Consider the following 23,931-nt stretch of genomic DNA (forward strand, 5'->3'; position numbering starts at 1 on the left):
AAATAAGGGTTCATCTCAGTAACCTCAAACTGAAGCCATTATGATGCAGCTGTGAAATGAAGGTCTCAATAGAAACCCAGGAAGACCAAAGTAGTGTGAGCAATAAATAAAAGTAAGAAGCAGGTATGAAGGGCCTCTACGTGGGATATTCAGGCATAAGATAACTCAGTTGCAGGCTTGGTAAGGGTTAGCAGTACTGGTCCAGTGAAGAAGTTAGAGGTTTCTATCAAGTTGGTTGTTATTACAGAAAGAATGGCCGTTCTGTAAGAAGACTAGGATCCTTTCCCACCATTTACCTAACCAAACTGTTCCTCCACAGGGATGTATGCAGTGTGCATTCCCTGCAGGTGAAACAACCTTTGCTTTAAAGTAGCACACATCTTTGTAGTAGAGGACAAAAAACAAAGTTAAGCTTCATCAGGTGCTTGTTCTGATCTGTCTTGCCTAGGTTTTATTTTCAGAGGGCTAAAGATGTTCTGTGATGTGTGGCATGAAAGAAACAGCATTGTTTTTTTGCTGCATGAAAGATTTAAAGTAACAGAAAAAAAAAACCAACATGAGAAGAGAGCAGTGCCTTGTTTCCAGTGCCCTTTATATGATCCTTTAAAGCAGCCATCTGTATCTGGCCATTACAGCACATCTAGGGGAAAAGTGAATCTTGGAACTGAAGCCAAATTTATCCCTGGCTTGCTGTGTGACTGTAGGCAACTTGCTTTTCTTCATGATGCACAGCCTGAAAGTCGTGTAATGGTAGTTCCTTGCAGTGATGATGCATCAGGAAGGGAACGTTGAAATCCCTGAAAGAGAAGTTGTGCTGAAGGAGAAAACATCATTAGTATAACCTGAAATTCAGACCTCTTAATGTCTGTTCTCTGACACAGACTGTTTGTGTCTTAGGGGTGAAGCCTTCTAATAGGATGCTCTCAGTTTATGTTTGCCAGACAATTTACAAACATCTTTAGTACTCACCTGTTACTGGTTAAATGGTAATATAGGTGGGGAAATGCTAGACTGCAGAGAACTGTGGTTTTTTTCCACCTATTTATATATCAATCTTCAGATTTTAATACTAAATTATTATCATATGCTGCTTTTAAAATGATTATTCTTTTTTCCTCACTGCAGGCCAAATTTGAATCACTCATTACTAGTAGTTATAGTAGTACTTACTGCTTATGAAACCCAAAGAGCACACCAGGCTTCTCCTTTTCAAGCTCTCCCCAAACTAGGACCTCAGCCCTATCCCTTTCCCTGCTCTCTGGGCTCTGCCTCCCCAGTGTCTCCCAGTCCACCTTCACTTTTCCATTTATCCCTTGGGCACAGCTGGACATAGATGGGAGCTGCCAACTGGGCAGCTGCAGGAGCTCAGGCTTTACCCTAGGAAGCATGCAGGAGTTTGCCTCTCTCCTCCGCAGGGTAACAACTTCCACATGGAAAACCTGCTGTGGTTACAGCAGCTGCACAGCACTTGTGCATGTGGGAGCTCTTTCCCCCCAGCTCTGGAAGGATGCTCCAACTTCTATCACACGAAAAGAAAAAGCTCCTTTGCATCTACCATGGAGGAGCACACTGTGAAGTCACTGTGTACAGAACTTCTGCATGGGCTGAGCCTGCAGGTCCCCCAGGAGTGAAGCTCATAAATTATAGCTTCAAATTTTGGTGTCTCAGCTGGCCTCATGGCAGCTCTTTCTGCTGGCTCTCTGGCAGCTCCCTGCTCCTGCTGGCTCTGCAGGGCTCACAGTGAATTGTCCCCCCACCCTTCCTCCAGCAGTGCCTGTGAACAGCACTGGCTGGAATCATGCCTGTCAGCAAAACAGAACAATGTGCCAAGACAGGTACCATCCCTTCAAAAGCTTTTGTTATCTGATGGTCACTGGATTTCAAGTGTTGTCACTTTATTTAACTTTTTTTTAATAGGATTCTTCTTCTTCTAATGATACAAAGTCATTGCATCGTATTCTACATAATATTATTGTAGCATCATGATACTGTACCAATTACCATAGTAGAACAAGATGATTCATTTACTGGCCTAGCCAGCATTTATATGTGTCTGGCATTAAGCCTTTTTCCTCACTGTTCTCTTGTACTGTTGCATGTGTCCTCATCTAGTGTCTGGGTGCTTCAGAGGTCTTGTCTTCTGATGTACTCAGCTGTCTTGGAGACACGTTTTCTCTGCAGATGTGTCTCCAAAGACCTAGTGACTCCAAGCCTGTCACTTTGCTTCTCTGCTGACTGTTCCTCAAATTACACCCTGATGTAGTTCCTTTCTGAAAGCAGCTGTGGTGAGATGCTGGTTTCCCCTTTACTATGGGACAGGTCACCAGGCTGTGGAGGGATGTTTGTTAACTCAGCACATTGTTCATAGCATCTGCTTGCCATTTGTCACCCACCATCCGTGCAAGTTCAGAAGCATTAAAAAAATGACCAGCTGAATTAAAACTTGAATAAGATTCATCTTGAACCTTCTACATGAAGTGATGAGTGTTTTGCTTATCTGACAGGGCATACCAGGTTTCCAGAAGAGGGTCAGCCTTGTTGAAAGAGCCTAATTTTTCAAAGGAACTTGGCAGACTGGTATCTCACTCCATGAGAGTTTGTACAAGAGCCTGTCTTGAAAACCAGGCAACATGTAGAGAAGGCATTCACCCCAAAATAACATCAAAGGGCCAACCTTATCACTGCCCAGCTGAGATAGGAAACACCTCCAGTTTGGCCATGGTTCTTCAGTGAAGGAGATACACTTCCAGGTTTGGAATTCAGAAGTCTCTAAGCAGATAAAGAGAGGATTTAAAGTAATCCCTGGGCTCCTTCCAAAGAAGATAAAGGTCATTTGATAGTCACCTAAAGGATAAGGATTTAACAGAAATGTTAGCACACTTCCTTTTGTTGAGGTGTTGGGAAAGAGTTGAGAATGTCCCACTAGCTAAATTTGATTTGATTTATTTTATTTTTATTTTATTTCCAGAAAAGAATAAGGATCATTATCTTCTTTCAGAAATGCCTTTTGTTTCAAAAGGGTAGCTGGTCTGGTAGGCAGACAGAATAATTGTTTCACTCTAGAACTACACCAGGATTTTATTATCTACAATTTCTTTCCACCCCTTTTCCTCCTTGCAATATGTTGTTGTGTATGTTTGATGGACTATCCTATATCAAGCAGGAAAATACAACTATGATATCCAAAACCTGGACAGCTAATTATTTAAGGCAGCTGGGTTTTGCTTGGATTTTTGTGAGAAGCTGAACTAAGGAAACATGGTTGCTGCAGGTTGGCACTGGTCCCACCATAATAACCTCTCTGCTGCAGTAACCCTGGCCTGTTGGAATGGCCATATTCCAGCATCCCCTTCCCATTGTGCTGGATAAGATGTAGCAGAATTCCTGGTCCAGAGCTACCCTTGTAGTGAGGGGCTGGCTGGGAACCACCACTCTTGACAAGGAATAAGGATTTCTTCCTGCCTTTCCCTCAGAAGAGGGCACTGACAAGGCTTCTCTGCTTGGACACCACTTATTATGCCATTAACTTACTGGCTGCCTTTAAGAACTAAAGGTGTCTCCAGCAGGAGTGAAGCTAGCCAGTTTTTTCAGAAATTATTATGGAGTGGGGAAGGTACATGATAGGTCAAATCATGAAAATTCATGAGCCCTGATTCCTTAGGATGTAAAACTAAGGAAAAAAAAAACCATATATATATATACCCAGAAATGCTTTTGTTCTTCACAGACCCGAATGCTGCTTTAGTTCCTTCAGGAGGCTGGATGCTAAGGCTGCTACTGAAAAATTCCAGCAGGATCTGGGCTTCAGAATGCTCAACTGTGGAAGGACAGATCTGATCAACCAAGCCATCGACGTGCTGGGACCTGAGGGGGTTAACACCATGGATGATCAGGTACTGCCACAGCACCACACACACTGTGTTAACACAGTGCGTGTTCCTTTCCATGTGGCAAATCAATACACCAGGCTGTGTGTGCTGATGGCCTCTCCAAGGCTTCTCTGATTGCACTTTGTGTTTTAGTCTGAAAATGTATCCCTTAGGAAAGAAAAAAACAACCCCCCAAAAAAGCCAAAGCTTAGAATGAATTGAATCTTTATCAGCTGGAATGTAGGTCTGTTTCTTGGCCTGTCTCAGACACTGGTGAAAAGCAGGTTAATGCACTGGCTGCAAATGGAAAGTCTGACATTGGCTCAATGCTAAGGCAGTGTCAAAACAAACTGGGTTCTGCCAGTGACACTCTCTTCTGGTTCAGCAGCCCAAATGCAGTCTGGGTCAGGGAGGAGTGACCAAAAGGTGTTCCTGTCTGATGGCTTTCAGGCACAAAGCCAGTTGTATGTTCTCAGAACAGTCTGGCCTGTAAGAAACAGCACCAAGAACCCCAGTGGCATTGCTATCAGTCACTGTTAGCTTTGTTGAAAGTCCATCATGTTGATGTGTCTGTTTTTTTCATTTTTACCTGTTCCCTGCTCAGCAACACTGAACCACAGGGATTTGGTAGACTGAGGAGTCTTGTGCTGCTTCTACTTGTGCTGTCAGGCCCATCAAGTAACAGCAGAGTCTGTTCTCTGGGGTATCATTCAATGCATTGAATTAGCTTTTAATTAAAAACCCTCCCTCTCCCAAATAAATACTCATCATAGCTGTCACAGCAATGAGAATGAGCTGTCACGCCTCAGAAACAACAGGATGTTTAGCAGTAGGAAGGCTTTATGTTCAATTAGAGAGGCTTTCTCATCACCAGCATTCTACTGCAGTAGCATTGCAGCCCAAATGCTGAAACCCACACATCTTCCATGGTACTTTCCACCACCCTGCAATTTCAAAGGAAGTGTGGGTGTGCACACAAATAGGAGCAGAAGTTAATCCTCATGTACAAATCCAGTACAAGGAACTCCGTGGTCACAGAGGTGGGGTATCACATCATAGGTCCCCTTGATATTAAAGTGACAAAGGTGGCAGATTACTTCCTTTTTTTTCCCCGTAATTATTTTTACAATTCTTGGTTTTGGAGCCCTGAGACCTTTTGTTCTCTCAGAGCAGATTATTTTGCATCATGAACATTACCACCCTAGCACCAAAGACACTGGCTCCAAGACCATCACTTCTCCCTTGTGGGGTGTTCTTTACCTTTCTTTAGCCAGCCAGCAAACCAGGAGCTTTCTTTTTATGCATAAAGACCCTGCACTCTGTGGGCAACTCACTGGAAAGTGTGAGGAGTTTCTGCTGTCAATTATTTATGGTCTCATTGTCATCCTGTTGATGTCATCCTCCAGCCAGTCCTGCTGTGAGCAGGGGGTTGCAGTGTGCTGGCAACTCTGTCTTCTTTGCAGAATGCTGCTCCCACAACTCAAAGCAGAGTTTTGGCACTGACCAAGGAGGGCAAGACAGGCTCCCTCTGGAGACATTGTTGCTCTGAAATTCTCCACTCAAGGGATTCTGGAGCAACTCATCTCTGCAGCTAAGCAAGTGTCCTCCATTGTGCTACCAGTCACAGAGAGACTTAAATCCAAACTCTAGCAGTGACTCTGTCATAACTGGAATTTGAAACCCAATCTGAACATTGCAGCAAGCTGCTCTTGCCCTTCTGTGAAGGAATAAGCTCAAGCCAGTATGTCCAAACTTGGGAAAACTCACTTGGGCATGGCAACAGAAAGCAGGTCTCCATGTCCTGCCATGTGATAGAACATTTAATATTGGCACCTGATAAGCTCAGTTAATATAATCTTGATTTCTTTTTGGTCATGCTGAGTGTTCCTAAACCATAGGCAGGCCCTCCAGGGCACTGCAGCCAGGTGTGACCATCTCTCACCTGGCAAGCACAGCAAAAGTTGTGGTGCAAATCCTGTAATAATTAAACAGAGCTGTTGGACTATAACATAGAGGCTCTAGATCCAGGTTCAGGTTTTGACCACTCCCAGAACATGAGCATGTCCAGTGTTGAGGTGTTTGTTCAGACCCACTTCTACTCATCTGGGTATGGAGAGATTTGTAGAGAGAGGGAGGGAACTCGGGATGTATCTGCAGAAATTGAGTTTGGAGCAGGACCCTGTATTCACTTCCAGTGGGGACTAAGCAGCAACCTGGGTTTCACAGGATTTGAAGCATTTAGGAAAACAGTATCTTGGAACAAGCAGGGAAGGCAAAACCTGTATTAAAAATAAAATAACATCTGTACAAACCTGTAGTTTTAGACCCCTGACTGTGGCAGTAAATATGGGCTTGTGCTGCAGACCCAAGTTTTGAGTTCAGTTAAATTTGTCTTTAATGAGAGTGGATCCTCCCAAGTCCCCCAAAAGCCAAACCCACCCATTGCCCCCCCAGCCATCACCCCTGTAACATCACTGCAGATGTAACTGCCTCAAATGCAGGAAGTTTGGAATTGTGGCTGTTTGGAAAAGACCCCTCTGCAGATCCAAGAGCTGAACTCCTCTGTGTGAGATGTAACTGTATTTATGTCCCTCTCTAAAGATGAAGCTGCATTATTACACAAAGAGCAGAAGAGAGGCTGCCTGGGAAAAATTGATGAAGGGAGGGGAGAAACTGTGGGATGTGAGCAGGAGTGGATTTTACTAGGCCATTTCCTTTCTGTCCTTGGCTACTTTTGGAATGAACTCAGTAAGTAAGGCTCATTTCTCTCTTAACTCATTTCTGAGCCGTCATGGTTTGCTGATTAAATAGAATGAGAGAGATTTATGGGATTGAAATGCTGAAATATTGTGGCAAATAGGATTTTAGCAATGGGGCTCAATTGCCAAACAAATTCATCTTGTGTATTTTTATGTTGTTTTGTGCTTTCTGTTCATCTGGTTACAAATGATCCAAGAAATGGATCTTTTTTGGCAGCCTGGAGAAAGCTCAAGTATTGTGGGCAATACAGGGCTGGGATTTTGGTTTGTATTCTTGCAGTCTTGTCCCCTTGTGTTTTGTCCCCATCACTTTGCAATACTAGTGTGTTGTGCCCACTCTGCATAGAAACCAAGATGTTCTGAACATACACTTGTGCTGTCCCTACAGACTCTTCTGTGTGTTAAGATTCAAACTCCCTGTGTCTGTGGCATTTTCATTGTTGATAAGTAAAGAAATATAACTTTTTCTTCTTCTTCCTGAAGGGTATGACCCCACTTATGTATGCCTGTGCTGCTGGAGATGAAGCCATGGTCCAAATGCTTATAGATGCTGGAGCAAATTTAGATATACCAGTAAGTAATAAAGGACCCTCTCCCCATAATTAGTCATCTGTTAACTAGCAAGAACCATTGCAAAATCTTTCCTAGCAACTGAAGCTTTGTTTCTGGAAGCCACTTCTTTCAGAAATCATAGCTTCAGGGATTTGGGAGGGGGAAGAAAACCTTCCAAACCTCTGGAGCACTCAGTGGCTCCAATTATGATTGGCATTGGCAAGTCTAATAGGCACAGTGGGATAAAGGGGCCTCCCTCCTGAAAGAGCTGCCACGAGGAGAAACCAGTAAGCCCATTAAAAAGGCCCAGGGGACTGGGCAGTGTGACTGGTGCTGGCAGCATTCTCTAAATTGCCTAAGTTACCATTCCCTGGGGTTGTCACTTACAAAGAAAAAAAGCCAGGTATGTACAAGTCTGAAGATTCTGGCAGACAGAGCCCACAGTGGTGACCAACTGCCTGGTTCCCTTCTCCCAGGTTCCCAGTACCTCTCCGCGATACCCATCAGTCCATCCCGACAGCCGGCACTGGACCGCTCTCACCTTTGCTGTGCTCCACGGGCACATCTCTGTTGTTCAGGTAAGCAGAGGAAATCCCCTGGTTGGGAATCTTTACAGCAGGGTCAGAGGGGCTGGATGCTTTCTGACTTGTGATGTTCATTGGGTTATACATTTACACCTGCCAAAATGAAGCGTCTGCTGATTTCTGCTCCAGTGGCAGCAAATCATCTGTGACTTCCTTTATAATCCTCAAGAATTGCATGAACAAGACTTAAGCCACCATGGGAGCTGAGCCTCTCACATCCTCCCCCTTCCCTTTCCTGGGGAATTAATGCAGAGGGCAGTGGAATGGGGTGGAGTCCTGGGAATCCTCCCTGAACTTCAAGAGGAATTCAACACTGATCACAACAGAGAGCCAAGTGCTGGTGAATTCAATTTACCTTCTGCTGAAAAGGAGAAAGACAAGATGCAAGCGACGGGAGGCTGCACACACTCGTTTGTTTGTTTGTGTACATTTGTAAACAACCACAAAGGTTAAGAGTCCACCTGGCAGGTTGCCAGGGCAGCCTTTGGGATGACAAAGATTGGGCAGCCTGAATTTACATGTGGGGTAAGAGTGTGATTCTCCCTGGAGATGCAGCCAAAGTCCTGTTGGACTGCGTTACCCACAACGTTTGTTTCTTTCATTTTGGTTAAAACTTCAGGATTACATAATCTTTTTTTGTTTTGTTTTAATTGGGCAACTGTCATTAAAAGGGCAGATGTCAGCTTTTGCTGAAATCAGTGTAGAAAACCCCTTTTCCAGTTAAGGTCTACTGTGCAAGACTTGCATGGAACAGCTGGCACCGAGAGAGAAACCACCCAGCAGTCGTGCTCTGCAAAATGTTCCATAATAAAAATGTGAATGTGTTAGCTGTGTCAAGGCCAAGGTCATCACTAACTGGGCCTGGCTGAGGCTGTTAAAATGTGACAGTGTTGCAGGAATCAGCCAGCTGGACTCCTCCACAGTGGGAGAACCTCCTGGAGGGCTGATGATGCACCCACGGGCAGGGCTTACCCTCCCTGCTGTGGGAGAGGGGCAGCACCCACCCCTCTGCACCTGCACACGGTGCTTGGGGTGCCCCATGTGTCTGCCAGCCCTTCCTGGCCACAAAAGGTCCCCATTAGCTTATAACCTTCTCCTCTTCATCTGGGGGGAGGGAGTTTCCCTTGCAAGCTGCTCTGTGCATCCAGTGAAAGCAGGTTCTGTGTCTGCTGAGGTATGGTTGGCCTCCAGGGGGATTCCCTGGAGAATCCCTGTTTCCTGAGCACAGCGTGGAACTGCATCAGATGGACTTCCTGCACTGAAGAGAAGCTCTGATTGCCCAGCTCTTTGGAGCTGGAAAATTACAACTGTAAAACCATGTTCATAAAGGAGATTTCTGAAAAAAAAAGAAAAACCAAACAAACAAGTAGGTGATGTGTTCTCCAAGCTGCCAGCTGAGGACTCTTCCAGCATGAACTCACTACTGAAAGCACAGTAAAGCAAGAGAAAAGAAGAAAACTCTTTGACATTCATGTGGAGACCTTAGTCCTAAGCAAGAGAAGTTTGCCTTGTAATAGATATTTTGCTTTCACCTTTTGAGATGGTCCCTTTGCGTGGATGAACCTGCTGGCTTGCTTTTTGAACACACCCACAACCTCTTCTGTCTTTCTGCATTGCTCTTTTCTCAATTCCTTGTCTTTCCTGTGCCTGTTGCAGCTGCTCTTGGATGCTGGTGCCCACGTTGAGGGCTCTGCTGTTAACACTGGAGAAGACAACTACGCCGAGACCCCTCTCCAGCTGGCCTCAGCAGCAGGTAAGCTCAGCACAGCCTCAGCTCCTGCTACCCCAGAATAACCACAACCAGCTCACACTAGGAGGTCCAGTGTCTGGAAAATGTGGGAAGAGTCACTTTGCATTCTGAGGTACCCTGGGTACAGGACTTAAAGCTGTTGTCATGTGGCCAGAGGTTTGATGGGCACTAGATGAGTGTCTGCAGGTGGTCCCAACACTCATCTCCTGACAGTGGCCTCCAGAGTGAGGCTGACTGAAATAACTCCTCTGCACAGGGCACTGGCAAAGAACATAAACCAGCTACTGTCTAGTCCAGGCACGTCTTGGATCTAAATAACATCCAGCTGCAAAAATTAACAAGTTTTAAGTTCAGCCTGGGGAAAAATAGCTGCTATAGAAAGAAATTTGTTTTATTAATTTATTAAATATGAGTAAAATTCTGCATCGCTTCTACCTGTCAGGAGAAGAGTTTCACATTCTGGGAGCAAGCCTGTGCTAGCCTAAAAGTACCTGTTATTTTTCCACACTTTTAACCTCTAATTGTTTTTACCTTTTCTCCTTTGTTAGTTTCAGCTTCATTTTTTGTGTGTTTATGAAGATAAGTCTCTGCCTTCCTCTGCACCAAGCTTTACTGAAGGGATAAAAAATAGCAAATGCTCATTGTGCCAGGTCTCCTGCCACCATTCCCTGCTCCATCTAGTGAAAAGAGTGGAAAGGAGGCCTGGCTGAACATGGGCTGCACCCAGATACTTGTCTGCAGGGAAGGTTTATGGAGCTGTGGTCAGCAAGAGCAGCACAGAGCAGCTCCTGTCTGGTCTTTGTTAATCTCATCCACCAGCTGAGCAGCCCAGCCTCTTGATCCTAGTAAAACTGGTTGCACACAGCTCTGCTGGTGTGTATTGAGAGCACCAGACCAGTTTAATTCTCTTTTCATTCTGCCTCTAGCTAGTTGTGTGTTGTTAGGTAATTTAAGTGCTCTGTGACTCAGTTTCTCTCTCTGAGATGTTATGAAGCCTCATGCTTGCAGGGTGCTCTGGAAGCCTAAAAGTTGCTGGTACAGTGTCTGTTCCCAATCCTGTTACATGCTATATCAAAGAGGCAGTAGACATGGAATCATCATGATGATTTTGTCTATTTCTTCCTAGGGAACTACGAGCTGGTCAGCTTACTGCTGAGCAGGGGTGCAGATCCACTCCTGAGTATGCTGGAAGTCAATGGGATGTCTTCTTCACTTCATGAGGATATGAATTGCTTCAGCCACTCAGCTGCACATGGGCACAGGTAAAGCTCTACTCATGCTCAGAGCCATTTTTCTCAGACTGGTCCAGTTCAGATGTAGGTTGTGCCTTTTAAGCATTTTGGGGAACAGAAAGATTCTTAAAACTGGCAGTTGCTCTTTGATTTTTCTTCTCACTTGCTGGTCTGGCTCTGCAGGACTAGGAGTGCGTAGGAGCTGGTTCTAGGTCATACATGAGCAGACTGAGTTCCACCTCTGGGTAGGTTATGGGATCGTGGTTCATGTTCTGAGGCAGAATTAAGATGGCAAAAATGATCTGCAGCAGAATTTGGTTGACTCCATCTCTGGTTTTGGGATGGCCGACCAGTAAATCAGTCATTAAAATGCTGAAAAGCCAGCCTGGGCTTTCCAACCCTGATTTCAGGGTAGTTATTTAGAAAAAAGCCATTACTTGCAAACCCATCCAGAGATCTTTCTGTTCCCAGAAAAAAATGTGAGCATAACAAGCCAATTAAAACAGCCCTGAAACCGCCCATGTTGCTGGGCTGGGAGGTGTCCACAGGGTCTCCCACTACAGCCTGGTCCTTCCAGTAGCACGTTAAAGAGCAGCTGCCTTGCCTGAACACAGCTCTGCCTTCCAGGAGGACAGCACCTCCAGGTACATCACACACCTGGATAAATATCCCAAGCTCAAACAAGGCCCAAACTCCACCAAGCTGGAGCAGCCTCACGCAGTGATGGACAGTGTAAAACTGCACAAACACTGCTCTGTTCCCAGCTCTGTTCCCCTCCCACAATCTTCTGCAAGGTCTAACTGTGCAAGCTGTGAAATTTTTCTGTTTCTCTGTTTTTCAACTGGATAGGCCAGGGTGATCCTACAGCACCAAATGAACTTTTTTTAAGTCACACCGAGTGGTGTGAGTGCAAAGAGAGCACCAGCTAGTGGCAGGTCAGTGCCACGGCTGAGTGCTGGGTTGGGGAAGCTCTGCCGCAGATGGCTCCAGCTGGCTGGAGGGACACCAACCATCCAACCTTCCTGAAAGTGGCTGGACACAAACAAGGAAGCCTGTTCCTTGCAACTGCTGTGTGAAATTCCAAACCAAAACAATTCTGCCTGGAGTTAGTGATGTGGAACTACCTTTTGGGTTTTTGTTTATGGTTTCTCTGTACTGATGCAGGAAGCAGGGCTGAATAAATCAATGTAATGGTGCTTGAGGATGGTAATTTAGGGAAACAGCAAAGGGTCTAACAGAAACTCTCTGGTAGATCTTACTTTGGAGCTTAAGATGTCACCACACTCGGGGCTGGCAGAAGGAAGTGTGTGCTTCTATGTGCCACTGAGGCACCAGAGCATGTTCCATTCTTTTGCCTTTGCTATCAGGCCATTGATTTTTAGCACATGGGATAGGGAAGGACAAGTGTATCAAATGCTGCTCCATATCTGCCAGCTGTCTGTCTCTGGAAGGAGAATTATTATTTATGAAGCCAGACCTCTAAACCCAGACCATCACAGTCCTGCCTGAATTGCTGTTTCATTCATCAGTAAGCGAGATCTCTTCCCTCTCCTCAGGAACGTTCTGCGCAAGCTCCTGACCCAGCCCCAGCAGCTGAAGGGAGATGTCCTCTCACTGGAGGAGATTTTAGCTGAGGGGGTGGAGAGTGACACCTCCAGCCAGGGCAGCTCCAGCGAGGGGCAGGTCAGGCTGTGCAAAACACGAATGAAAGCTCTGCAGGAGGCCATGTACTACAGCGCGGAGCACGGCTACGTAGACATCACCATGGAGCTCAGGGCCCTTGGTAAGGTGTTCTCTTTATTTTAAGCATCGTGCACACGTGTGAAAAGTTTCTGCCCCTGTCCCCTGGAGAAGAATCTCTTCAGCCCAACTGCAAAGCTCTCCCAAGCTGATGGGAACCAGCTGTCTAATTTAATTTTTTTAAGTGTTTAAGATCCCTCACATTATTATAAGGGTTTTTTTCAAATTCCCACTGATCTAGGATGTCTCTCACTTTTGGCTGGATTCTCTGTTCCCAAGTATCAAAAGCAAGGGGCATGTGTCTCTGTCAGATACTCTTGACACTTAACATTCAGTGTTAAAGAGGCTGCTCTCCAAAACAAAGATAACATCAGAGATAATATGGGTTAAGGTGAAAGAACAATTTGATTCAAAAGTGGGAAAAAGAAGTTTTGAAGCTTGTGTGTCAAGGTGGTTACAGGAGGAAAGACTTCACACGTCTGTGTGGGGTTAGGTATTCTAACAAGTTCAGTTCCTATTTATTTGTAGTTCTGGCTAATCCTGAAGCTAAATACACACTAGGGAGTCTCTGGTCCTTAAAGATCAGCAGAAAGTTCCAACCTATGGTCCTGCTATCAGTTTACTGTAGATAAGTCACTTAATCTGTTAAGTGACCCATTCCAGTCATCTCTGATACCAAGAGACAAACGTATCTGCTGTTAGGGTGTATGTAAAGATCTACTTCAGCCACTGTCAGTACCAGCAGCAGGACAATCTACTCACAGATACTTCAGCAAAGCATCATCTTTCACTCTCCTTTTCCCTGTGGCTGCAGGAGTCCCTTGGAAGCTCCACGTGTGGATCGAGTCGCTGAGGACGACCTTCTACCAGTCCCGTTACTCCGTCGTGCAGACCCTCCTACGGGAATTTGTCACCATCAAGGAGGAGGACTATAATGAAGAACTGGTTAATGAAGGGCTGCAGCTCATGTTTGACATCCTCAAAACCAGCAAAGTAATTATTGTTTTGGTAACACTATCAAAACCAACTGGTTTTATGCTCTTGTAGTAGAAGGAGGCAGCGCACAGCAGGTGGAAGCCTGTGCAAAGTCCCTGCTGAGTCAGGGTCTGAAAAAGGCCCTGGGAGCTCTGTCTGACCCACAGCTGCAGCCTCCCAGCCAGGGCCCTCATCTCAGCAGAACTGAAAGCTGCTCTGTTCAAGTCCTGCTCAGCACCTGGTTTTTGCAACCATGGGACTGTGAGAGGAAGAGTTACCAGCACGGCACTGGGCAATTCAGGTTCCCTCAGTCACAACTTTCTGAACAATCCTTCTTGTTCAGTGACATTTTCCTTCTACTTTTTTTCTTTTATCTAAAAGATTGCCAGTGACTTTTTCTCCCTTGCTCTTCAAGGCATGTCTAGGAGTTTGATCCAGTTTTGCAGATTAGTTCACCCAGGCTGTACCACATTCTCTTCCAAGAGGCTGTTGCCCTCCTTGTTCAGAGGGGGATGCTGGCATTTGGACTCTAGAAGGGACACACTTGAAATGCACAGGCAGGGGAGGCTGGGGAGTATCTTCACCTCTTGTAACCACCATAATTGGTCACTACCACATGCTTTAATTTAAAGGGCCATTTCAGTGTAAGAGATACAACTGGCTAAATAAAAACAATTGCAAACTAAGAACTGGAGCTTGCTCTGACCAAGAACTGAAACCATTAATCAGATCTGGCTGAGAACAGGCTTGTGGGCTCCCCTCTTACAGAGCAAGTGGAAGGATGAGCTTTTGCTGATGGACTCGTCTTCCCTTGACAGTGGTTGGCCCATAAACTGGTGCTGAGAGCTCTGCCAGAGCATGTTCCTTCCGATCACGTGCTTGTCCCACTCTTTGGAGCTTATTCTCCTAGCTGTAAGCCTCATGTCTGACAGCTGCTCAGCACAAAGTGCTGGTGGATGATACCTGTTCTGTCCTCCTTGCAGAATGATTCCATCAACCAGCAGCTTGCATCCATCTTCACCCACTGCTACGGCAGCAGCCCCATCCCCAGCATTCCCGAGATCCGAAAGACACTGCCAGCCCGCCTGGGTAAGGTGCTCACCTGAGCAGTGAAGTTCTTGGCATTTCTGTTGTACTGCTTGTTGTTTGTTTTTTTCTTAAAGCATCCACAGTTTCAAAAAATATTCACCCTTTTTTTTTTTCTCTTTCCTTACCCTGACAGATCCTCACTTTCTAAACAATAAAGAAATGTCCGATGTCACTTTCTTAGTGGAAGGAAAGCTATTTTATGCACACAAAGTCCTGCTGGTTACTGCATCTAACAGGTGAGTTGCTCTCCACAGCCAGGTACAGTGTTACAGGAAGGTAATTGACATAAAATAACCAGTAATTATCCCAAAAATCCTGCGCAGTAGTTGGGAATTTACATATCCAGCCATTCCCTGCCTGCCCACTCCCCCTCTCCAGGGTTTGCCAGCAAAATCTCCACTTGCTCCAGATTTCCTGGAAATCTCACCCTGGACCCGATACACTTGCAGTACCTTGTTTCTTTCCCTCTTGTTGGCATAGTAACAGTGTTGTGCAACTACTCCAGGGTGGGATTGGATCAGACTCAAGAACTTCCCAGGTTAAGTTGTCCCTGAAGTTCTCAACTAATTGCGTTCTATTGAAAGAAGTGTTTTGGTTTTCAACTTGCAAGCAAGAGCAGGGAAGGATCCTGCCTTTCCCTCTGCTAAGGCTGCTGGTCAGTGGGTAACAAGTACATGAAGCACTAATACAGAAACCTCTTCAAACCATTCTCAGGTTTAAGACCCTGATGACCAATAAAACAGAGCACGACAGCCACGGCAGCAAGACTGTTGAAATCAGTGACATGAAATACAATATTTTCAAGGTATGTAACTTACTCTACCTTTTCTCATCTCCTCACATACTGGGAAGTTGAGAGGACCAAGGCTTTAATATCACAGGTCATTTACAAATAGATGGGAGTTAATTTCAGGAGGATTCTGATCTTTATCTAACCTTTCCAATTACAACAGAAACCTCCAGGTTATATTCTTGCTTTCTCACTGACTCCTCCATAAAGCAGGGGAAACGAGTCTTCTACTGAAAGCAGTTTTATACTTTTAAGACACCATTTTCATACTTTTTAAGGGACCATTTCCATGCTGTGAAAAGCAAAAAGTAAACTTGTGTACAGCAGGTGGACTGCCAGGCTTTGTATTAACTCAAATCTGATCAGAAATCAGTGGTGTCCCTTGCAAGGAAGACTCAAAATTGAGAATTGCACTTTGGTTCTGTATTTAATGGACCTAAGAGAGGTTCATTCATGATGGAGAGAAAGCAGGATACTTAACCCAAGGAAAAAAAACAAGTCAGTGAAATGTGATAGTCGAGTTATTCCAGCTTTCCAGATTTGGAAGGATGGTCCAGAACAGGGAAACCTGAAGCGCAGAACAAGTTGCACAACCGTGTCACTACAGGGTTGAGGCTTTTCCTTTTTCTCTTTCTAGAAGCAAACAAAACAGCAAAGCTGCTGGTCAGCAGTGCTGGCATCTCACATAGAGGGAATGAAATTGAAGTTGATAAAGAGTATCTTTGCTGTAGTGGGAACGGGCTGAGCAAGTTTTGTGCTGGATAGATGACATCACATTTGGCAGCTCAGGCCATGACACAAAAAATAAGATGTAATTGAGTGCATTAAAACAAGCCCCCAATACAACACTTTTACATCAAAAGGTTTCTTAAGATAAACACTTCTGCCTCACTGCAACAAATAAAAAATAATTAAAACAGTGAAATACTTCAAAGATTAAACAATTTGCTGGTAACTAGAATCAGAGAAGGAGATGATGGGATTCTAGAGCAAGCTTAGTTATGGTGCACAGAGGTTGCTGAGCCACCCAAGATCTACATTCTGCTCAGGGCTCTGCTGGAAAGCAGCTTTGCTTCCCTGCAATTCCATTTTACAAATAAGGCAATTTTCAGAATCAGAAGCTTAGTTTTGTTACCAGTACTGTTAGAAATGGTCCCACATCTGCTTATACTGCACCCAGGGCACTGGGATGACTTCTCCTTCCAACACCAAACCAGTCATTCCCTGGATAAGACAGCACCGTTCAACTGGGGGTTTGCACACAGATCAAAGAGCAGAAGCTGCTTCTTGCTCTTCCCTGCAAACAATTAGGCCTTTTCCTTTGGCCCTGATGGGGGCTGGAAGCTGATTAGAAGCACAGCAGGGGACAGGAGTGGCTGGGAGGTCCCCTAGACACAGATGCTCAGGGGTGGCAGTTCCAGTGCTCCAGCAGCCCTGCGTGTGCCCGGCCTGCAAGGCTTTACAAAGCCAGATCTGAGGAGCTGTTTTACAGGGACATTTGTGTTGCTCAGAAACACACTGTCACCCTCAGCCCGAAATCCTCAACAGGGCCCTTGTCAGAGCCTGAGGAAGAAAAGTGTTAGAAAGCAGCAGATTTGCCACACTTAGGAAAAAAAAAAACAACAACAACTAAAAATAACCAAGCCAACAGTGGAGGTGACAGCCAGCACAGTGCAGGGTTCCCAGCACTCAGGAAGGGGAGCTCAGCCCTTCACAGCTCCATGTCTGGCCTCCTTCCCATTCCAGATGCTGATGCAGTATTTATACTATGGAGGAACGGAATCCATGGAAATTCCCACCACTGATATCTTAGAGGTGAGAGTGTTTTCTTCTAAGTCTTGCCAAGTGCACTGGGGCATAAACAGGGCTTGGAAGGTGGAATCCAGGAGCTAACAGCAAGCTTCCAATCCAGGGGGATACTTAACACTTTGGAATGAGCTTAAAGGTGCAAAACACCATTGCTTGGAAGTAAGAACTAGCAATTATGTTTTATAATGTCCATGAGATGCTGGAGGGAGGTGGTGGTAGGAAGTGCTGGGTACAACCAAAAGCACTGTGGTCTGTCACTTCAGCTGGGCATCAAGTGGCCTTCCTGCTCTTATCAGGAGGACTTGGCCATTAGAACAGGGAGTCAGAGGTTGTTCAGAGAAGAAATCCTCAGTTCTGTTTCCCTTCCCTAAAAGCCTTTCAGGGACCATGATCTCAAGTAGTTTCTCTCCTCTCCTGATAGCTGCTGTCAGCTGCCAGCCTGTTCCAACTGGATGGTCTCCAGAGACACTGTGAAATCCTCTGTGCCCAGACGATCAGCATGGAGAACTCTGTTAACATCTATAAATATGCAAAGGTACACTCCAGACTGCCACAGTGGGACAGCACGCTGCTCTCTGCCAGCTCCTTTTGGTAACTAAACACAAGAGGCACAGATCAGGCACCTGCTATGCTGGTAACTCTGCCACAGCCACCAGTCAGATGTTGTATTCAAGTTCCAGCCTGCACAGTCCTACACAGCCCTAGTATGTGTTCCTGTCTGCAGCAATCATGTATGACATTGCTGCAAGATCCCTACAGAGCAGGGAGAGAGGTGTCTTAGCAGCAACACCAGCAAAGCTGAGCAACTCAGATCCTCAGAGCAGCAGGGGCAACTGATCACAGAGCAGCAGCTAAGAGGGAAACCCTTTCCTAGCACTCCTGCTGCTAAAATACATCCTTTACAGCTCCAGGAGTAGCATGAACTGTTGTGTGACACACATTCACCTCTGTAGCAAATAACTCACCTCACCAATAAAAGAACAGAAAAACACTCTGCCATTCCTGGAAGTTTGCAGGTCAGATCCCTCAAAGACAAGCAGAAGGACTACACAAAGGGCTGATCTCCATGCACATGTTTATGCTGTGTGCATTGTCCTGCTGATCCTTTGCCATTCCTGACTCCCATGCTGGGCTATTTTTTTCCGTGGAACTTGGGCTGGTATCTTTCAAGACCTAAGATTTCACAGTATGCAGTGGCAGAGAGCACAAAGGGAGCACTCCCTACTGGCCTTTAGTTTTTTTCCTTAATTACTATTAGCACAAAATTCCCAGAGACAGGGGATATGTGTGTGCACAGTGCTTAATATGGCATGTGGGTTTCATTGTTCTAGCACTGTTTTCCCCCACTGAAGCAAAGGGAACCAGATGACAGCCAGAAAATTCACCTAACATGTTTTAGAAGTGTAACATCCCTGTTTTCCTACACACAGCTCCTTTTTTTCTGGGAGCTAGGCTCACATCCTATGAACCATCCTCATCTTGCCAGGAGCTGTGTGTGCCATCTGGCAGTGCAGCCCCCAGCTCCCCTCTTGCACAGCCAAACAGGTATCTTGGCCACTTCATCAGCCAGCTGCTTTGCTCCTTTAGGAGGAGCAGGCTGGAGTGCAGGCCCGTGGCTCTGCCAGCAGGGGAAGGAATTAAAACAGCTTGACTGCTTCCCTGCTCACTCCTGTGCCTGCAAAAAGCACCAGAAGAAATTCTCAGCCATTGCTGGTCCTACCTTCAGTGCTTTTCCACTGTTCCTATAGTCTCAGAAAACATGAATGGGAAGAGCATTATATAGAAATGGAAGTGAGCAGCAGCTTGTCCCTTAGGTCTGTCTCACAGAAAGGCTAATTGATCTTCCTAATTTACCTTCCTCTCTCGGGCAGATTCACAACGCACCCGAACTAGCCTCCTTCTGTGAAGGCTTCTTCCTCAAACACATGAGCTCCCTTCTGGAGCAGGACTCCTTCAGACAGCTGATCTACAGCAGGAACAGCAAGGTGCAAGGCCTGGAGCCCCTGCGGGACCTGCAGACAGCGCTGGCCGCCCGCCTGCACTCCGTGTATGTCACCTCCCGGGTGTGAGGCGGGACGGAGGAGCCGCAGGAGCGGTGGGTGGAGCGGCAGGGGCCGCGTCCCCGGGAAAAGCTGCGACTTTCCCGTTCGCCTTCTGCATCTTGCCGAAAGGCCCCTACCACACACACCCCCCCAGGCGAGGGTGCTGTGCCTCGTCCCACCGACGGGGGAAGAGGGGAGCTGGCTTCTCTGTGCTGCTACTGTCACAGAAACACCGTCAACGGCACAAACCAGAACTGAGGATGCAAGCCAAGAGAAAATCCGTGCTGGCATTGAAAGAGGAACAGGGCAGGGCTGCAGAGAACGAGGCACTGCACCCAGAGCCAGCACCAAACGTGTACTCCTCAGTGTCTGTCCACACATCGAAATGGCCACCCAGTTGATACACCCATAGATGTTTTCCTTGTAACAAAAACAAAAAAAAAAGGCTGCATAGAGGGAGTTTTCTAACCCTAAGGACACTGCCCACTCAGAGTCACCTGTCAGAACACACAGGCTGGGGTACACACCTGCCTTGCTGGAGCCATGAACACCAGTGTCTCTACGTGGCAACAGGCTCTGACATAAATTTCCCCCCCCCAACTGTTTGCACCTTGAGAGAAAGATGTTCTGTAGATGTTCAAAGCTGAGTAGAAACTAATACTAACTCTGAAATTACTCGTTCTTTAAAGCTGGTAAGAAGAACAAAGCTGGGGCAGGCAGGGGAGAATGGGTTTTCTGTATTTTTTCAATACAGCTTCACTGTGCTAGTTGTTTATCAAGAATCCATTTTGAGGAGGGGGATAAAAAGGGTGTCTGTCCTCCCCCTATCAAGGTTAGATAGTCCCAATCACTTTTACCTTAAAAACCTGTTTCTGAACATTATCTGTGAGACCTGACACCATAAAAGATGCTTTCTAAAAGACTCAGGTGTAGTAGGAGCTAGCACTATGCTGAAAAACTGTCCAAAAGCAGAAATAGCAATAAAAGTCTCCGTAAAATTCTGAGAAACACATAGCTTGATGGTTTGTTCTCTCTCTGGAGCTCGTTGGGATTAGAAGCTCTGGCTTCTAGTCTCTGCTTCCACGGCCTCATCCATGGAATGCTATTGTCTCCACAGATGCTACCTCAGGAGGGACTGGGCACAGTGCACAGGGGGCTGGGGCCCACAGGCTGGTGGCTGCAGTCTGACCTTGGGGCAGCAGCACTGGAACAAGGTGCCTCAACTTGAATGCCCAAGATTTTTCCTTTGTTCACCCCAGACAGATGTTTCTGGCCCAAAAAAGACTCATTCTAGGCCACCTTCTAGCTGACTTAGGAGAACTAAGAGGAGACAGGCCAAGCAGCAGTTCTGAGTCTGAAGCAAATGTTTTTGTGAGTGGGGTTTTAAAAAGTTTGTCAATAATCCCACCCATGGGAAGGCAGTTAGTTGTGTGAAAATACAGACCTTGCTCATTTATCAACAGTTTTAAGGAAAAACCTTTAGATAACCCCACTGACCTTTGTCAGCACCCACAAAAAGCATTTGCTGAGACACTTCCATAGGTGGGTGGAGGAGAAGAGGAAGCCAGGTTTTCAGTGGAGAACTGCTGCTTCTTAGAAAGTCAACAATTAAGATGATAACTGAACACACTGGAAGAAGGAGGCTCAGCTGGGCCCAAAGTGTAACATAAATATGGTTTAGTAGATGAAGGAGAAGGAACTACAGCATCTCCCAACAACTCCATCAAAATCTGGCATCACTTCATTCCTAAAGGATTTACATGGGATGCAAATTGCATGCAAGGCTAAGGATGATTAGGTTCAGTGAGCTGACAGACAAGTTGGTCAGGACACTCTCCATTTTGTTCTTTAGGTGCACCTCCACTTTTGAAGATCACCAGCCTCAATAACCCTATTTATTCTCAGAAAGCCATCCAGGTGTTTCCAAATTATCACCCAACTGCCTGAAAAAAATCCCACAAAAGGCTTTATCTTGGAAAAGTATTTTCAAGTAGCTGCTCCAGCTATCTGTACAAATATGTAGGTCCTCATTTGTTGCTGTAATATTACCATGCTTTGTTAATTGTACATTCATGTTGTCATCTATGTAAATGTACCAGGATTTTATTAACAACGTAATTTTAAAATCTACAGCTGCTGTTATTTGTTCTGCTCTTCTAACAATGAGGAAAAAAACCAACCTATTTAAAGACCCTTCTGTGGAAAAGGCCGTTGCAGTTTTAGCATCTTAAATTTGTTTAGGTACATATACCTAATTCTGTGCTTTGGAACAAGAGATAAGAGGCATCATTTCCCCTTGCTAGGCTCTAAGATTTTTGAAGTAGTAAGTTTATAGTGGTTTTCCCCAGCTGAAGGAAGTTTACCTGATTTCACTGAAAAGCAGCAGATGGTTGTGTCTTAAGAAAAAATCCTAATTCTAAGATTCTTCCCTGCAGCAGCAGAGGCAGAGAGTGTCAGAGCAACTCTCTAACCTGGAGGTATTCAAGCAGTCTTCAAGAAGTTAAACATCCAAGTCACTCCCAAGTCTAACAGAAAATGGGAAGAAGCAGGGAGTGGTTCCTGAGTCACCTCAGAACCCAAAAATATCTCCTCCCCCCCCTCAAAGTTTACCCCATAAATCTCACAGACCCCTGCTGAATTTGGGGACAGTGCTGAGCTGTAGCTCTAGTGCTACCTCTGCAGGACTCAAATAGTTTCTTAGGACACTGAGCACATTTCAGAGGGAACTATTAATGCAGCCAAAACCTGTGCTTGGCTGCTTAGAGTCTCTAATTGTTTCCTCCCTTCAATTTCCCACCATGCAGCTCAACACAGGACAGGGTGCAGTGTATCTGCCTGGTGTAGCCAGACTTAAAATACAGCTTTGAACATGCCCCTGTCACAAACATCTCTCAGCACTTGATGCACATGATCAGCTGGGAATGGCACCTGAGAGGTGCTCTCTCTTGCCTGGTGCCATTTCACCAGCACACCTGGAACCCCACCAATACAAACACCAGCTTGTTCTCAAGAATCATGGAATACAAACACCCAACATTCCCTTTGGAGTACTTCAACTAGTAGATTAAACAATTTTTTTACTAAAAGTAGTTGCATACCACCTCTAATTTACACAGAGCTGCCCTTGGGGTCCTAGAAAGTACCATAGCAAGAGTATGCCCAGCTTTGGGGAAGCACAACACTCTGCTGGCCAGAATTATTTCAGAGAGCAGAGGAAACAGCTCACACATCTGCCTGAACATGCTCAGTGACTTTCAGGCTAAACTAAAACCTTTTTAGCCTCACAAGAAGCCTCTGCACAGCAGGCAGGCACTGGCTAATGCAGCACTGCTACCAACTGGCCCTCTGCCCTCGCCAAATGCTGCCCAAGGAACCAGCCACTGCAGCCTGCACCTGCCCCAACAGAGCCAGCCAAGGAGAGGCAAGAGGGGAAAAAAAGCAGAGAGTGGGAATTCTCTTGAGGAACAGGGGCAGCAAGCTGCTGTCACCTCTGCCTGGGGCAGGGGAGAGGACTCAAAAGCTGGATTTGCCTCCCCAAAGGGCAGGTTTTGAGAAGAAGGGATAAGCAAAGGAAACAGGATATTGCAACGCGGCACTATTTGCTCAAGCAGAGGAGAGGCAGAAAAACAGAAGGTTTCTGTCATATGATGAAAAACCCCAGCACAGTGGGGAGAAAGGCCTTGCCAGCAGCAGCACAGCCTTGCCCAGCCCCACAGCTGGGCCCTGTTCAGTGCTGCCCTTTCTCCTACTGCTGGTAACCAGGAAATCACAGACTGCTGAGTTGGAAAGGACCCATCAGGATCATCTGAGTCCAACTGTCCCCGTGTAGGGCACCCCAAGAATCACCCCATATGCCTGAGAGCATCATCCAAAGGCTTCTTGAGCCTCAGGTAGGCTTGGGGCTGTGACCATTTCCCTGGGGAGCTGGTTCCAGTGCTCAACCACTCTCTGGGTGAAAAACCTTTTCCTGATATCCAACCTAAACCTCCCCTGATTCAGCTTCCTGATGGAAGGGCAGGTTGCAGGGCAGTTCCCAGCAGCTCAGCTCCAGCTGCCCTGGTGCTCGGGGTTTCACCCAATGCTCCTGTGCCCAGGTTCAGCCCAGGCAGAGGCTGCAGTGTCCCTCACCACTGCTCCCTGTCCCCAGCCCTCACGTGCCTGCTGATGGAACCCAGGTGTCCCAAACCCCATGAGATGCACAGAGGTTTGGGCCCTTACCCTTGGTAAGGCTCGTGATTCAGAGACTACACAGGGAAGGAGCAGTGATGCAGTCCAACAAAAATCCAGCTGTGGAAGCAGAAAAACACTCCCAAGGCAATATTGCCACAGCCAAACAGAAAAGACATGATGTCCTGCCCCTTCCATGCCTTGCCCTTATTCAGTACACCAACACCAACTTCTCCCCCACACAGCTCTGGAGGGCAAGCCCCCCCTGACAGTGCAGCCAGCTCACAGCAGCAGGGAAGAGCCTCAGCTTCACAGCTTTTCCTTCCTCCTGGATACCTCAGAGGTCAGCTCACTCCAGCTGTCAAAATAGCTCACGGGTCTCCAAACAAGCTGGATGATTCCACTGACAACTAGGTCACATCTCCCCACCACCTGCTGTTCAGCTAGATGTGGCTTTCCCATTGTCCTCCAATTAGCCACAGTACCCCATCACTGCAGGCAAACAGCTCACTTGGGCACAAGAGAGGAGGAGAGAGGGAACCTGCAGCAACATGACACAGCAGTGATCCAGGG

At 46.3% G+C, this 23,931-nt stretch overlaps 1 protein-coding gene across 5 annotated transcripts in view; it reads left to right on the forward strand.

Moving 5' to 3' along the window:
- The window catches only part of ABTB2 (ankyrin repeat and BTB domain containing 2), a 144,756-nt gene extending 123,435 nt beyond the window's left edge, over nt 1–21,321 (forward strand). For all 5 annotated transcript variants that reach the window (XM_051620793.1, XM_051620791.1, XM_051620794.1 and 2 more), the window contains 13 exons: nt 3,728–3,893; nt 7,112–7,201; nt 7,657–7,758; nt 9,421–9,517; nt 10,641–10,776; nt 12,303–12,529; nt 13,301–13,479; nt 14,445–14,550; nt 14,684–14,786; nt 15,265–15,355; nt 17,087–17,155; nt 17,571–17,684; nt 19,021–21,321. In XM_051620793.1, coding sequence (XP_051476753.1) covers nt 3,728–3,893; nt 7,112–7,201; nt 7,657–7,758; nt 9,421–9,517; nt 10,641–10,776; nt 12,303–12,529; nt 13,301–13,479; nt 14,445–14,550; nt 14,684–14,786; nt 15,265–15,355; nt 17,087–17,155; nt 17,571–17,684; nt 19,021–19,218 — 1,678 coding nt within the window. In that variant the 3' untranslated portion in view covers nt 19,219–21,321. The remainder of the gene's footprint in view (nt 1–3,727; nt 3,894–7,111; nt 7,202–7,656; nt 7,759–9,420; nt 9,518–10,640; nt 10,777–12,302; nt 12,530–13,300; nt 13,480–14,444; nt 14,551–14,683; nt 14,787–15,264; nt 15,356–17,086; nt 17,156–17,570; nt 17,685–19,020) is intronic.
- Nucleotides 21,322–23,931: the final 2,610 nt, after the last annotated feature.

Source organism: Apus apus, chromosome 5 (genome assembly GCF_020740795.1).
Source record: "Apus apus isolate bApuApu2 chromosome 5, bApuApu2.pri.cur, whole genome shotgun sequence".
In the NCBI taxonomy this organism is placed as follows: domain Eukaryota; kingdom Metazoa; phylum Chordata; class Aves; order Apodiformes; family Apodidae; genus Apus; species Apus apus.